Here is a 16,323-nt window from a genome sequence, read left to right as displayed (position 1 = left end):
ACCATCTGCAGTGATTTGGGAGCCCCCAAAAAATAAAGTCAGCCACTGTTTCCCCATCTATTTGCCGTGAAGTGATGGGATTATTCTTGTCTGTATGTTTCTCTCAATCTGGAGCTCATGAATAGCCTTAAAGGATCACATGAATTCCCTGAATTTAGGCAACCATGTTTCTGTGCATTTTTCTAGACAGAGATTCACAGCTTTAATTCTTGAAAAGCTTTGTGAACCTCTCAAAAAAAAAAAAAAGATTAAGAATCACTTCCTTCATTAATGGACTAATTCCAAGTGATTCTCATCAACTTGTAAAAGCAGGCACACACAAAAAAATTGCTTAATAATCCTGTGTTGGTTCTGTAACATTATGTATCTTACATCCATAAACACAACACATTCTGATATAAGCTACCCCTCAAACTTTCACTAAGGGCTCTCTCCTCATTTGGTGATGAGTTGTGCTCTTCATCTGTCTAGCTCACCTCATTATATCAAAAGCCTTGAGCAGTGCCCAGCTCTCAGTGAAGCAAGGGAAAAGAAGAGCTACCAGTTTATTTCTAGGGAAAGAAGGCAGCTGTGGAGTGATCATCTTCTCATCTGAGCTTGGATTGTGACTCCAGAACTCTGTGAGATAATGGAAGAATCAGCAAATGAGGATAGATAATCTTATCCAAAATCAAGCCTTGAAATTTCAACAAAAGAAAATGTAAACCCAAAGTAAACAAGGGCCTTACCAAAAGTGGCAAGGTGAGGACCAGAATCCTTAGCTGATAGTACAGGTTTCTTCCATTTCACTACAATTGTCCAACTGGGAGAAGGCACAGGACCCATCATGGATTGCAAATGAACAAGTCACCTAAATTCCAGTTCATCTCTTTTAACTGGAATCCGGCAGCTAACAATCTCCTTCTTCATTATGGGTAGATATACCACAATCTGAGATTTTTGCCTAGTTTATTAACATATGACAAATAAAATAACACGTCTTATATGTAATAAAAGTTGGATTCAAATTCTTTGTCATTGTTATAGCTATAAAAGTTAGCCAGTGTTATAAATAAAATTGCTTTTATCATGCAAACTTAACTTCAATAATGCTTGTTTATTTGTCTTAACTGACAATTACAGGAAGAAAAAATGATCCATTTCCTAGTATCTTTTAAAATAGACATATGTAAAATTGGATGATTGTTATTTCATTCCTATACACTTCTGGAAATTGACTTTTAAGAGCTTAATAACATTTGCATTTCTTTTATCTTTTCAGGAGCATTGTTTTAAACCCTGCCTATTTCCGAAATCATCTTCGTCAGGCAACAGTGTTTAGATGTCTGGAGAGATATTCAGAAGCTGCCCGGTATGTTTATTATAACTTTTATGAAGATTTATTTCAAGTTAAATTAATTTCATTCTCAGCTTCTGGTAATAGCATAATAGAACTTTCCATTTCTCTCATGGAATATGATTTTACCAGAATTATTGTCTTATAAATGTCAAACCAACAATTATTGACTATCTTTTTCTTTAATTAAAGCCATTCTGTGTTCATAGCTCTTGGTAAAATTCAAACTTTACAGCCATGAGGTCACTGATAATGATGGGAAAACTTCCAGGGAAGATAAGAAATGAACTTGACCTCTTGCTCTCAAGTACGTTCCTGATCCTAGTTGTAATGACACAATTTTGTGACTATCTCTTTTTTGAGCTCTGGAAACAAAACCCAACTACATGAAAAGGACCTCAGCAGCCCATTTCTAGAAAAGATGGTCTAAGTTATAACACCAAGTGTTTTAAGAGGTGTCCTAAAGTATTGTCTCTTGGACCTGCAATATGTTTCATAAAAACCTAGTGAAGCAACTCCTGATATTCTCATCCCCAGAACCTAGATTTATGGCAAAGAATTACAAGACTTGTGTAACAGCCTCCATGCTACACTCAGAATTCCTTTGCACCTGTGGCAATGAAGGCTTTTTATTCCTGAGTCAAGATCATCATATTAGATTCCCCTTCCCTTTGATAAATTCAAAGAATTTTCTTCATCTCCTAATATATAGGTATCTATTGTTTCTTACCCAGCCAATTTACCATCCAAGGATTTTATCAGTAAAGTGTGAGTGGTTTCTACATATACTCCAAACATAACTCCTAGGGAGAAATCCATAGTAATAGGAATGGGGAGCCTAGGTTGCTACTATGTCTATGAATAATTATAAAGATATTAATGAATCAGTTCAGTTCAGTTCAGTCACTCAGTTGTGTCCGACTCTTTGCGACCCCATGAATTGCAGCACGCCAGCCCTCTCTGTCCATCACCAACTCCTGGAGTCTACCCAAACCCATGTCCATCGAGTCAGTGATGCCATCCAACCATCTCATCCTCTGTCGTCCCCTTCTCCTCCTGTCCCCAATCCTACCCAGCATTAGGGTCTTTTCCAATGATTCAACTCTTCGCATGAGGTGGCCAAAGTATTGGAGTTTCAGCTTCAACATCAGTCCTTCCAATGAACACCCAGGATTGATCTCCTTTAGGATGGATTGATTGGATAATTATAATTAATTATAGAGATTTAATTAATTATAGAGATTTATAAATAATACTTTCTTAGAAAATGAAAAGTTTAAGAAATTTAAATAATAAAAATAGTAATAAAGTGATTTCATAAAATTGATACTATGAGTTTGACATGCATTCTATTTTATAAAACAGTCCTAGGTATTACTTGAACTTAATTAAATGATGGACATGGAAGACTGAATTAATCACAATACTCTATTCACAGTCAATCACAATAGATAAGCCACACTATCTATTTATCTGTGTGGTAATGTCCTCTTTTAAAATTCAAAATATGTCTCTGTCAATCTCATTTATACATTCTATTTTTCCTTATATTCATTTCCTAAATGTTTTGTCTTACATTACCCACATACAACTTCTTCCTACTTTTATTTTGTTTACTGAGTTATCCCTGTGGCTTATTTTCTGCCCACATATACTATGTGAATGAAAGGGTATTTAAGAGATGATAGTAAGCTTCCTTCTGTCTAATACATCATAAAGGTCATTAACTACAAACAAAGCTAATCAGTTCAGCATAAACAGATACAGTACAGTTATCTGTAAATAATTTTCTTTAAGAGGTAGTTCATTAATGTGTTTTCTGAATCTAATCAAAAAATAATAGGAGAAAGCTAGATGCAACTTCAGAACTAGATTGCAACTAGTTAAAACTGCTAATAATACACTTAGGTTAACTTGGACAGACTCTAGAGAGCCCATTGTTAAATATTCAGGAACATTAGGAGATCCAGTTGTTTACTGTAAAAGAAATTAGTGTTGCTGGGAAAATGTATACTATGTAAATTGGCAAATGCTTCAAATCTATGATTTTGGAGTTTGGAGGAGAGCCAGAAACCAGTAGATCATTGACCAAAACTTAATTGTATCAAACCTAACCATTCAAGTTACACTAGTGATAAAAATTCTTTATGGTTCCTAAAACAAATGAATAAATAATGAGAACTTGAAAATTAGGAATTTATCAGTACCTACATGCAGTATTGGCATGAAACATCCATTTCCCTTGACATGTATATCTATGCAGTGTAATAAGTGCATCTGTTTCATATCATTTGATGGCTAACTTGACAATACTCCTTGAGAAGTTTCCTAATAACTGTTGGCTATACTGTTATGGACTTTCCAACAGAGAAGAAGATACAATTACTTTCAGATTCAAGTATTTTTCATCTTGGTTTCCTTGGCAATTACAGTCCTCGATATAGAGTATTGGTCATCCTCTTTTCCCCTCTGGGGAAAGAATAATATGAACCAAGAACATGAATATCTTAGTGTCTCTTAACTGTTTGATTTCTAGTATAAAACAATAAATACAAATCAATATATTAAGCATTCATACTTATCAATTAATTGCTTGGATACTTAGGTAGTTTTGGTTCAGGCCCCTTACAAACACATTATATGAAAACCCACTGAAAAGCCACACACATCAAGGTATTTTCTCTAAGGAGCCATGTAAGCCTGCTTCTGAGGTTGAGGCACCTAGCTAATACAAAAGAATGCCATTACCATGTAACTTAGTAAGTCTTAAAAACATGATTCCCAGTCAAGTAGGTCATCTCCCATCTGGTCCAAGATAGTGTATTTATAACTAGTCCCTAGGAAATGGACTATTTAAAATTTTCTAAGCCTAACCATTCATTATGACCTAAATCAAATTGCTATTATACAGTGGAACTGACAAATAGATTCAAGGGATTAGATCTGATACAGAGTGCCTGAAGAACTATGAATGGAGGTTCATGACATTGTACAGGAGGCAGTGATCAAGATCATCCCCAAGAAAAAGAAATGCAAAAAGGCAAAATGGTTGTCTGAGGAGGCCTTACAAATAGCTGTGAAAAGAAGAGAAGCAAAACAGAAAGGAGAAAAGGAAAAATATACCCATTTGAACGCAGAATTCCAAAGAATAGCAAGGAGAGATAAGAAAACCATCCTCAGAGATCAGTGCAAAGAAATAGAGGAAAAAAATAGAATGGGAAAGACTAGAGATATCTTCAAGAAAATTAGAGATACCAAGGGAACATTTCATGCAAAGATGAGCACAATAAAGGACAGAAATGGTATGGACCTAACAGAAGCAAATATACCAAGAAGAGGTGGCAAGAATACACAGAAGAACTATACAAAAAAGATCATCATGACCCAGATAATCATGATGGTGTGATCACTCACCTAGAGCCAGACATCCTGGAATGCAAAGTCAAGTGGGCCTTAGGAAGAATCACTATGAACAAAACTAGTGGAGGTGATGGAATTTGAGTCGAGCTATCTCAAATCCTAAAAGATGATGCTATGAAAGTGCTGCACTCAATATGCCAGCAAATTTGGAAAACTCAGCAGTGGCCACAGGCCTGGAAAAGGTCAGTTTTCATTCCTTTCTCAAAGAAAGGCAATGCCAAAGAATGTTCAAACTATGGCAAAATTGCACTCATCTCACATGCCAGCAAAGAAATGCACAAATTCCTCCAAGCCAGGCTTCCACAGTACATGAACCATGAACTTCCAGATATTTAAGCTGGTTTTAGAAAAGGCAGAGGAACCAGAGATCAAATTGCCAACATCTGCTGGATCATTGAAAAAGCGAGATTTCCAGAAAAACATCTATTTCTGCTTTATTGAATATGCCAGAGCCTTGACTATGTGGGTCACAATAAACTGTAAAATTATTAAAGAGATAGGAATACCAGACAACCTGACCTGCTTCTTGAGAAATCTGTATGCAGGTCAAGAAGCAACAGTTATAACTGGACATGAAACAACACACTGGTTCCAAATCAGGAAAGGAGTACGTCAAGGCTGTATATTGTCACCCTGCTTATTTAACTTTTATATGCAGAGTACATCATGAGAAACGCTGGACTGGATGAAGCACAAGCTGGAATCAAAATTGCCGGGAGAAATATCAATAACCTCAGATATGCAGATGACACCACCCTTATAGCAGAAAGCGAAGAAGAACTAAAGAGTCTCTTGATGAAAGTGAAAGAGGAGAGTGAAAAATTTAACTTAAAACTCAACATTCAGAAAACTAAGATCATAGCATCTGTTCCATCATTTCATGGCAAATAGATGGGGAAACAATGGAAACAGTGACAGATTTTATTTTGGGGGGCTCCAAAATCACTGCAGGTGGTGACTGCAGCCATGAAATTAAAAGACACATCCTCCTTGGAAGAAAACTTATGACCAACCTAGACAGCATATTAAAAAGCAGAGACATTACTTTGCCAACAAAGTCCATCTAGTCAAAGCTATGGTTTTTCCAGTAGTCATGTATGGATGTGAGAATTAGACTATAAAGAAAGCTGAGTGCAGAAGAATTGATGCTTTTGAACTGTGGTGTTGGAGAAGACTCCTGAGAGTCCCTTGGACTGCAAGGAGATCCAACCAGTCCATCCTAAAGGAAATCAGTCCTGAGTATTCATTGGAAGGACTGATGCTGAAGCTGAAACTCCAACATTTGGCCACCTGATGCAAAAAACTGACTCATTGCAAAAGACCCTGATGCTGGAAATGATTGAAGGCGAAAGCAGAATGGGACGACAGAGGGTGAGATGGTTGGATGGCATCACCGACTCAATGGACATGAGTCTGAGCAAGCTCTGGGAGTTGGTGATGGACAGGGAAACCTGGCATACTGCAGTCCATGGGGTCGCAAAGAGTTGGATAAAACTGAGCGAATGAACTGAACTGAACTGAGCTAAAGCCTAACCAGCTCTACTTGGGAAGGAATTCCTAATGAATAGACCGGAAAAGATTTTTAAGACAGTTTCACAAAATCTCAGCTTCTCAATCAGAGAGCCTATAAGAAATGTAACTGAATAGAGGTTATCAGTCAGGTTTATGACAATGGGGAGGCCCTTTTATTTTATTGGTCAATATCTTTTCAGAAACATCCTACCAGAAGAAAGAGCTAGCATATATAAATGGTAGAAAGTGGGATAAAAATAAGGATATTTATTTTTGATTTTGGTTCTGCAGGAATGCTAGTCACCCTCAAAAAGATAACTTGTTGTTGTTTTTCAGTTGCTCAGTTGTGTCTGACTCTTTGGGACCCTATGGACTGCGAGACTCCAGGCTTCCCTGTCCTTCACTAACTCCCAGTTTTAGATCAGACTCATGTCCATTGAGTTGATGATGCCATCCAACCATCTCATCCTTTGTCACCCCCTTCTCCTCCTGCCCTCAATCTTTCCCAGCATCAGAATCTTTTCCAATGAATTGGCTGTTTGCATCAGGTGGCCAAAGAAGCTACCTGACACCAGCTAAAGTGATGAAATCACATTTTTATACCATAAATCTAAATTGAGATTGCTGTAATCACCCAAGAAACAGTCAATCTGTGAGGCCTACTTGAAATAGTTAGCAGCTTAGCCCTTTAACATTTCTGTTTCTGTGCCTATAAAAGTGTGTGTTGAAGCAGAATGTCCTTGCTGAAATCTGTCTCTCCTCCAACACATACACACAATTTGACTTATCTTCATAAGAAAGATAAGATGAGAAACTACATATAGAGATGTAAAAAAGCAAACAAAAGTCAAGACTGACTATTTTTTGAAGAGAACTAATGACTTTTGATAATATTAATTAGTACATCTCTGTATAATCATCAACTAGCATAGCGCTTGGCACAAATCAAATTTGGGGTTTACAAATTAAATTAGCTAGTTTTTGAGTTTGTGGTTAATAACCACTTAGCTTCATCAGTAAGGCAATATTACATGAAATGGTTGGTACAACCCTGGTTGAAAAAGAAATAACAGAGTGTTTACTTAGTAGTAAAGTCATATGATAGAATCATGCCTCCTATAATGAAGATTCATGGGGCAAAAAACAGATGACATTGCACAGAATGTTGAAGACCATGTTGTGTAAGGGGCAGCAAACAGAAGGTAACAGTAAGGGAGAAAAACACAACAAAGCCTCTTTATCCATCACCACCTGATGCGAAGAGCTGACTCATTGGAAAAGATCCTGATGCTGGGAAAGATTGAGGGCAGGAGGAGAAGGGGACAACAGAGGATGAGATGGTTGGATGGCATCACCAACTCAATGGACATGGGTATGGGTGGACTCCGGGAGTTTGTGATGGACAGGGAGGCCTGGCGTGCTGCGGTTCATGGGGTCGCAAAGAGTCGGACACGACTGAATGACTGAACTAAACTGAACTGAAGGAAGAATTAGCTGTGTGTTTCCTCATACATGAATTAGATCAGGGGAGACTAGAGCAGGAATAATACATTCAAATGCTTACAAAGCCCATGCAGATGATGTGTGAAGGGGACCAATTATAAGATAAAAGGATGTTGTATAAAATACAGAAAACTGGAGCTCACTAACTAGAGTCACCATACAATTCATCTTTCAGACTGAACACTGTGATAGTGAAGGTGGGCACTTTTAAGAATTATAACAGGGAAACAGGCATAAACTAGGACTTTGAAGAGCACACTGGCCACACAGTCACCCTACCACCGGCCCTTCCGAAAGGAGTAACCTTATTCAAGTCTAGTTAATGTTGCTATATAGAAATACAGGCTACAACAAATGTTGTAGATTTTTGAGTCTCCAAGAAGTAGTATAGTATTTCAGAACTTTGCAAGCAATTTGACTTTCGAACGTTGGCAATTATTACTAGTTTTTCAAACACAGTGTCATCTTAAGAAAGTTTAAGTAATCCCATTCATGAAAATGCAATTCACTGAAGAATCAATTGGCCAAGTGACCAATTTGCAGAATTCACCAAATTTAAAGTTTACTAAAACCTTACTGTAAGAAATAATCTTATTGACTAATTAATACTAATATGAATACATTTTCTTATGTATATACTCCTCATGAATACATTTAGCAAACCTTTTTAATTTTTGAAAATTTTCAGTCCTTCAAAAGCTAAGGTTATAGAATGATTGGTTCTTAAAAATATGCTCTTGTGTGTATGATTATTACTCTACTATTCTTAAATACTCTATGACTATTTATTCTAAGTAACATAACCAAAATTTTAATTTGGAAGTTTAACAATTTAAACTAATTTCTTTCTACTTTGAAAGTCATTTTTTTAAACATTTTATCATTTTTAGGATTCATTCCCCAGTTTCTGAAGGGTGACCAAATTTGCCTGTGTGATAAAATGTAGTTTTTTAAGTATTTATAACATTTACAACAACTTGTATTTAATGAGGTGATTTTAACAGCTTTTTACTTTACCTCCTGAAACTAGAAAAAAGCCAAAATATGGAAAATGGACAATGGGCAACACAGCACAATCTGGGCTCAGTATTCCACAGAGGGAAGACTGAAAAACAGAGAGAAATCATAGGCCCCAGAACTCTGGAGACCTGGATCCTATAGGATTATTATAAATTTTCTAAAAAGTTAAACTGTCTTAGGATATCAAATGATATCATTTATACATGCAATCTTTTTTAAAAAGTCTATAAATGAACTTAACTACCAAAATGAAACAGAATTAAAGATGTAGAAAATAAATTTATGATTACTGCAGGGTAAGAGGGTGGGGAATAAACTGGAAGCTAGGGACTGACATATACACACTATTATATATAAAATAGACACCTAATAAGGACCTACTGTATAGCACAGAGAACTCTACTCAATACCCTGTAATGGCCTATATAGGAAAAGGATCTAAAAATGTGTGGGTGTCTGTATAACAGATTGACTTTGCTGTATACCTGAAACTAACACAACATCATAAATCAATTATACCCCAATAAATTTTTAAAAAAATATGAACCAGGATACAGAGTTTAAAAAAGACTTTGTTCTCAAAAAATAAAATAAATAAATAAGCCATCTTAATAAATAAGCATATTTATAAATTTAACAAATTAGTCATTTGACAACCTCATCATCTGATGAATTGATCAGGAGCCCAGAGAAGACTGTGGGCCATACCATCAGATTTAAAGCCCAGATCAAGTCCTCTCCCCACCTCTAAATGGATGCTAGAGTTTAATTTCTCAGCAATAAAGGCTGAGCTTTCTTCTACTAGCATAAGGACTCCATCCCATGCCAAATTTTGTGCAAGGCCAGTTGGGGTAAAATTTTAGTCCATTGTTAGACTATGTTAAACAGCAGTCCACTGTTAGAAAAAGATGTTATCTTAGAGAGTTCAATAGCTTTAGTTTACTTATCATCTACAACAAATCTGGTCTGCTCTATATTTTGAAATATTATTTAGTGTCATATTACTCTCTTGGGTCCCAAAATCAGTACAGATGGTGACTGCTGCCATGAAATTTAAACACGCTTTCTCCTAGGAAGAAAAGCTACAACAAACCTAGACAGCATATTAAAAAGCAGAGACATTACTTTGCCAACAAAGGTCCATACAGTCAAAGTTACGGTTTTTCCAGTAGTCGTATACAGATGTGAGAAACCATAAAGAAGACTGAGCATTGAAGAACTGATGCTTTTGAACTGTACTGCTGAAGAAGACTCTTGATAGTACCCTGGAATGCAAGGAGATCAAATCAGTTAATCCTGAAGGAAATCAATGTTGAATATTCATTGGAAAGGCTGATGCGAAAGCTGAAACTCCAATACTTTGGCCACTTGATGGGAAGAGTCAACTCATTGGAAAAGACCCCAATGCTGGGAAAGACTGAAAAGCTAAATGGGAAGAGGGTGATAGAGGATGAGATGGTTAGATAGCATCACTGACTCAATGGACATGAATTTGAGCAAACTCCAGGAGATAGTGAAGGCTAGAGGAGCCTGGCATGCTTCAGTCAGTCCATGGAGTCACAAAGAGTTGGACATGACTTGGCAACTTAACAACACATGTAATATTGTGAGAAACAGATTAAATAACATAATATGTGCTCTAAATTTTTTCATCTTTGCTCTTAAAACACTGCACTAAATGACACATTAGATTTCAGAGCTATTGTATATTACATATGCCTTTCAGGACTAAATAAAACAAATTGGTTGTATCAGTCTGTTTATTGATACACTATGAATTTTCTCCCTCACAGCTAATTCTCAGCTTTGCCTCTCTCTTGCTTAACCTCTGATAGTGTCTTTCAGTTCACTCCTATTTAACCATTTTGGCTACCAGCCATTCTTATCCTCCTCCTCTGCATTCGCCTTTTTTCTTGTTTTATTCCACTTATCTTTTTCTGGACACAATTTAGCAACTAAAACAACAATTCTTTTTCTGGAAAAAAAGTCCCTTCCTTCTGTGCATCCCCTTGTTTCAATAAGCCATTCTCAAAGCATCTCACTTGTTCTGTAAGACTTTGACTCTCCTTGGTAACTGCCGTTGATTTAACTGATCAATGATTACATCTGCTTTTGTTTTATTTTTGAAACTCTGAGACAAATTTGAATATTTGAATTTTCAGGAAATCTGCTCTATGGGTGAATATAAATGAAACTCTCAAACACTAAATTCCTCAAAACACAGAATCTTTTAGAAATGAATTGTCAGCTATGCCTAAGGTATAACACATTAGAGTACCAATGTTTGAATTAGTATAAATACTTAAGGTCTGGGCTCTGTATGAATATCAGGATGTTCCAAGGTTGTTCCTTTGCCAAGCAGTATGTTACTGTTAAGCCAAATCAAGACATAAAATTTTCAGATGCATTAATTCATAGCTACTTTCACTGACAATTCAAATAGTAGAGGTTGGGAGAGGTGGCAGTAGGTAAGTTTCTTGAGACCCAGCAGAGGATTTGGGGTTTTGATTTTATGGTGGTTATTTTCCTAAGAAGTTGATCACAATGGAAATTGGAAATAACGCATATGCTAATATAAATCGCAATCTGTCAAAAGAGTGATCTAAAAATAAACTGAAGTGTTTGTTTAGAAATCTGGTGACATAAAACAGTGGTGTTGCTGTAGATAATCACTTAGGAGCAGTAGTACAACAGCAAGCAGGAAGAAACTGTCAGCTTTTTTGGTGTCATGGGACTCTATGATTCTAAATGAGATTATTATGTATCTTGCAAAGGAGGAGAATATACTGACAGGTAGACTCAAGACAAGCAATTCTGAAGAGATGATAGTAGTGCTGGGAGCTTATTTTAACAGTTCTGATTCAGTTGGAAGTGTAAAATCCATTCATTCACCAGGCAAGATGCTAAAAATACATCACAGGATTTTTTGGTTACAGTAAGTTCTCATTTATGCCCACAAATAGATTAAATGAAGACTACAGGCTGATTTTTATTCTTAAATTGGCTGTCTGCCTGAAGGACTTTCTTTCTCTTTACAGGAGGCACTTCACCACTGCAAGAACAGATTGAGTATGGTCTGGCATTAGTCAGTCATACGTAACATACAGTTAGGCATGATCATTCCACCACTAAATTGACTTTCCTCTTCCCTACATATGACAAAGCTGCATGAACCCTAAGCATTGTAAAAGTGTTGCTTAGGTGTGATTTCCAAAACTGAGATTATTAAAGAGATATTTAGTTATTTCACATGACTTAGGCTAAATATCTTAACTATAAGACTACAGCCCACCCAGTTTTTATGTATGTAAGGTGTAGTGTTTGTTATTTCAAGGAAAAAGTAAACTTAAAACATACTACAGCTTCAAGTTCTAGCCGTGTATTATGTCTTAAGGATTTAAAATTGCAGATTTATAAATGTCTAATTTTATAATAAAAACACTAAATATAAGGCTGTAATGACATCAGGTGGCTTAAAAAGCAATTCTGTTGCCTTACGAAAAGTTTTGGACATGATCCAAATTATAAGTAAATTATTGCAAGGATACATAATCTTACGTCAATATAGAAAAAAAAAAGATTAACTCAGGCTGTTAAAAACAACATCTGAAAATCCATTAGGGAAAAACAACATTGATTGACTTTGTGAATTCTCCATCTTGCTGATGTTATAATAATTATTTCTGTCCCTTTTCTCTTTTGAATGATATGCTACACATCTGCATTACCTTTAAACATTTCTAAACTAATTTTAAAATGCACAGTTCATGGACTGAGTGCACTTTCTGCAAATATTGGTCTAGAAAGCATGTAGTACAGAGTACAGAGAAAGATTTATTTTCTTTGCTATAGATCCAACCCTGCATCTTTTTTTAAAAAAGTGAGTGGAGCAGTGAAGACAACATAAGAGAGAATGCAGAAAGGCCCAAGGGTAGTCATGCTTAAAATGTGAAGAAATGAAAATCTCTTCCCTAGCCTCTTCCCTTCAATCAGACATCCACCTGATTCCCTATTTTCTACAACAGGATTAAAAATTTACAAGTTTAATCCAAAGGAGCTGCAGTTGAACTCAGAGTTCTGTGCTGTTTTCTAATATCTAAGTGTTGTCAAGTAAACTAGAGTTTAAAGTCTGTAAATGTTACAATTATGATAAATGAATCAAAACCCTATATTTTCAATCTGTAAATAGTGGTATCTGTGTCACAGAGATTATTATGAGGATAAATGAGACAATTTTATTGTGCACTTAGCACAGTGCTTGGCCCATCATAAACTCTCAATAAAAAATGAGGTATCATCATCGTTTCTGTTGTTATTAACAATTAGAGCTCTTAGAGGAATGATGAAGCTCCCTCTAAGAGAGTGAGTTTCTCAACATTGAAACCAGAATTTGTTGAGCAATCCTTTAGCTGAAATACTGCACTACAAGAGAAAAGTTGGCACCCCAAAACCCTATCTCACTCTGAGAGTCAAAACATCTGTGTTTCTGAAAACCACTGTTAACATACAGGTTGAAGGACAAGATTATGGCTGCTTTAAGGAGTTAAAAGAGGCAAGACTCTGACTTTTAAAAAAATTGTGTATGTGTATAAATACACTGTGAATTCAAGCTTCCCGTTTCTGCCTGAGTACTATTTCAATTATTCCCAAAGCAAATTACAATGTGGACATCTCCGAGGTTGGCAGGTATAATTTCAAATTACACAGAGAAAGAAAAGTGTTCAGGTCACCTGGTTTTCACACCCATTCTCCCCTTTTTTTCCTTTCCACAATTCTGTCAAAAATAGCAATCACTTGACAAAAGATTTAAGCTAGAAATTCTAACATTGCCAGAAACTCCAACCAAAATTATTCACCTTTTTTTTTTTGGTAAATACTGGCATGGTTCATTATATTATTTTGCACATAATTTAAGTTTGATGCCACTAATTGTGAAAACTCCTTATAAGTCAAAAGTTCTGATTTTGTTTCTGCCTGCTAAAGAGAAATTATCTACACTAGAAAATATAGTCAAGCCAGGAAAAATTGTGTTCCACTCCCTTGAATATGTGTGACCCTGGGTAAGTAAATTAAGTAAGCTCTTTGAGTTTCAATTTCCTCAACCACAAATGAAGATAATAATACTACCTTACAAAGTAAGCATATGGATTAAATAAAGTAATGAATATAAAACATTAAACTCAGTGTCTGGCACATAGTAAGTCCTCAATGAATTATTGCTGCTGCTGCTACTGTTGTTACAAGCTTTGAAGATGAGGTTTAAAATTCTAATACCTTCACTCTGAATTAATTCTGTTGGGTATAAACATTATTATTAATTCTGTTTTGGTATAAACATTATACTACTCTCCTATTACCCCAATTTATCTCAATTTTAGCAGCCATCATCTATGAAACCCTGTACTTTGCCAGAATTGTCAAAGTCTGACAAGTCAGATGCTTGTCTTGCATCATCTTTGTTTCTTTCAGCTCTGCAAAGAAATTACATTCTGCATTTTGTAGGTGAAGAAATGTAAGCTAGAGCTTGAATGACTTGTCAAAGATCATACCATTGATAAATAGCAAATCTGAAATTCGAGTTTAATCTTATCATTAAATGCCTATTCCTGCACACACAAAATACTCACTTAATATTGCCAGATATTTTTTATATTTGAACAAGTTTGAAATGGCATTGCATTGTGACTTACATTTTCTTCTTTTATTGTTATTACTAATGAGCCTGTGTATTTTTAATATTTATTGGTCAATCATGTTTCCTCATCAGTGATATGTGCATTTATCTTTTGTTCATTTCTTATTGAATTGTCTTTTTACCATTAAATTTATGACCTTTTTATATATTCTAGGTACTAATAACTTTTGTTGCAAGCAATTTCTTCCAACTTACGAGCTATATAATTATTCTCTTCATGGTATTTTTTGATTAAAAAAATAAGCCTAAGGACTTAATTAGTTTTAGTGTGTCAAATGTGTAAAATTTCTTTACGATTTGCCCCATAAGAAATTTTCTTCCATTCTAAACTCACCGAGATAGCCTCCTATATTGTCTTCAAAAATTTTTTAATGTTCTCTTTGCCTTTAAAGTTTTGACTCAAGAATAATCAATTTTTATGTATGGTGTGGGGTAGGAATCTATTTCATATTTTTCCCTCAATGGATAGTCAATTACCTTGACATTATCCTACTAAATCCTTTTGCTATTGATCTTCAGTGTTGGTTCTGTCTAGATCAGTACACATATGAATATGTTGATTTCTGGTCTGATTTCTATTCATTCATCTATTTGTCTGTTACATTGCTAAAACCACACTATCCTGCAAAAATGGGTTTATAATATATCTTGATACATAGCAAAGAAAACTTCCCCCACTGACTCTTTTTCAAGAATGTTTTATCTCTTGTTGATCTTTTACTCTTCCACAAAAATTTTACAAAGAGTGAATTTGAATTGCAAACCAGGATAGTATTAAGTTCTGGTTCCGTTCAGTTCAGTAGCTCGTCGTGTCCGACTCTTTGCAACCCCATGAATCACAGCACGACAGGCCTCCCTGTCCATTACCAACTCCCAGAGTCTACACAAACCCATGTCCATCGAGTCGGTGATGCCATCCAACCATCTCATCCTCTGTCGTCCCCTTCTCCTGCCCCCAATCCTTCCCAGCATCAGGGTCTTTTCCAATGAGTCAACTCTTCCCATGAGGTGGCCAAAGTATTGGAGTTTCAGCTTCAACATCAGTCCTTCCAATGAACATCCAGGACTGATCTCCTTTAGGATGGACTGATTCAATCTTCTTGCAGTCCAAGGGACTCTCAAGAGTCTTCTCCAACACCACAGTTCAAAAGCATCAATTCTGCGGCGCTCAGCTTTCTTCACCGTCCAATTCTCACATCCATACATGACCACTGGAAAAATCATAGCCTTGACTAGACAGACTTTTGTTGGCAAAGTAATGTCTCTGCTTTTAAATATGCTGTCTACTTGGGCCATAACCTTCCTTCCAAGGAGTAAACGTTTTTTAATATCATGGCTGCAATCACCATCAGCAGTGAATTTGGAGCCCCAAAAAATAAAGTCTGACACTGTTTCTACTGTTTCCCCATGTATTTCCCATGAAGTGATGGGACCAGATGCCATAATCTTAGTTTTCTGAATGTTGAGCTTTAAACCAACTTTTTCACTCTCCTCTTTCACTTTTATCAAGAGGCTCTTTAGTTCTTCTTTGCTTTCTGCCATAAGGGTGGTGTCATCTGCATATCTGAGGTTATTGATATTTCTCCCAGCAATCTTGATTCCAGCTTGTGTTTCTTCCAGCCCAGCACTTCTCATGATGTACTCTGCATATAAGTTAAATAAGCAGGGTGACAATATACAGCCTTGACTTACTCCTTTTCCTATTTGGAACCAATCTGTTGTTCCATGTCCAGTTCTAACTGTTGCTTCCTGACCTGCATACAGGTTTCTCAAGAGACAGGTCAGATGGTCTGGTATTCCCATCTCTTTCAGAATTTTCCACAGTTTCTTGAGATCC

At 36.1% G+C, this 16,323-nt stretch overlaps 1 protein-coding gene across 1 annotated transcript in view; it reads left to right on the top strand.

The window, feature by feature from the left end:
* SPATA16 (spermatogenesis associated 16) overlaps nt 1-16,323 on the top strand; it is a 252,946-nt gene that overhangs the window by 116,906 nt on the left and 119,717 nt on the right. The window contains exon 4 of the mRNA XM_081570959.1: nt 1,262-1,351. Within this exon, the coding sequence (XP_081427085.1) occupies nt 1,262-1,351 (90 nt within the window). The remainder of the gene's footprint in view (nt 1-1,261; nt 1,352-16,323) is intronic.

The sequence above is a fragment of the Giraffa tippelskirchi genome, chromosome 2, assembly GCF_054371585.1.
Source record: "Giraffa tippelskirchi isolate mGirTip1 chromosome 2, T2T-mGirTip1v1.2.pri, whole genome shotgun sequence".
Taxonomy (NCBI): domain Eukaryota; kingdom Metazoa; phylum Chordata; class Mammalia; order Artiodactyla; family Giraffidae; genus Giraffa; species Giraffa tippelskirchi.
The sequence above is the reverse complement of the archived record's forward strand: the minus strand, read 5'-3'. Positions and strand labels throughout refer to the sequence as shown.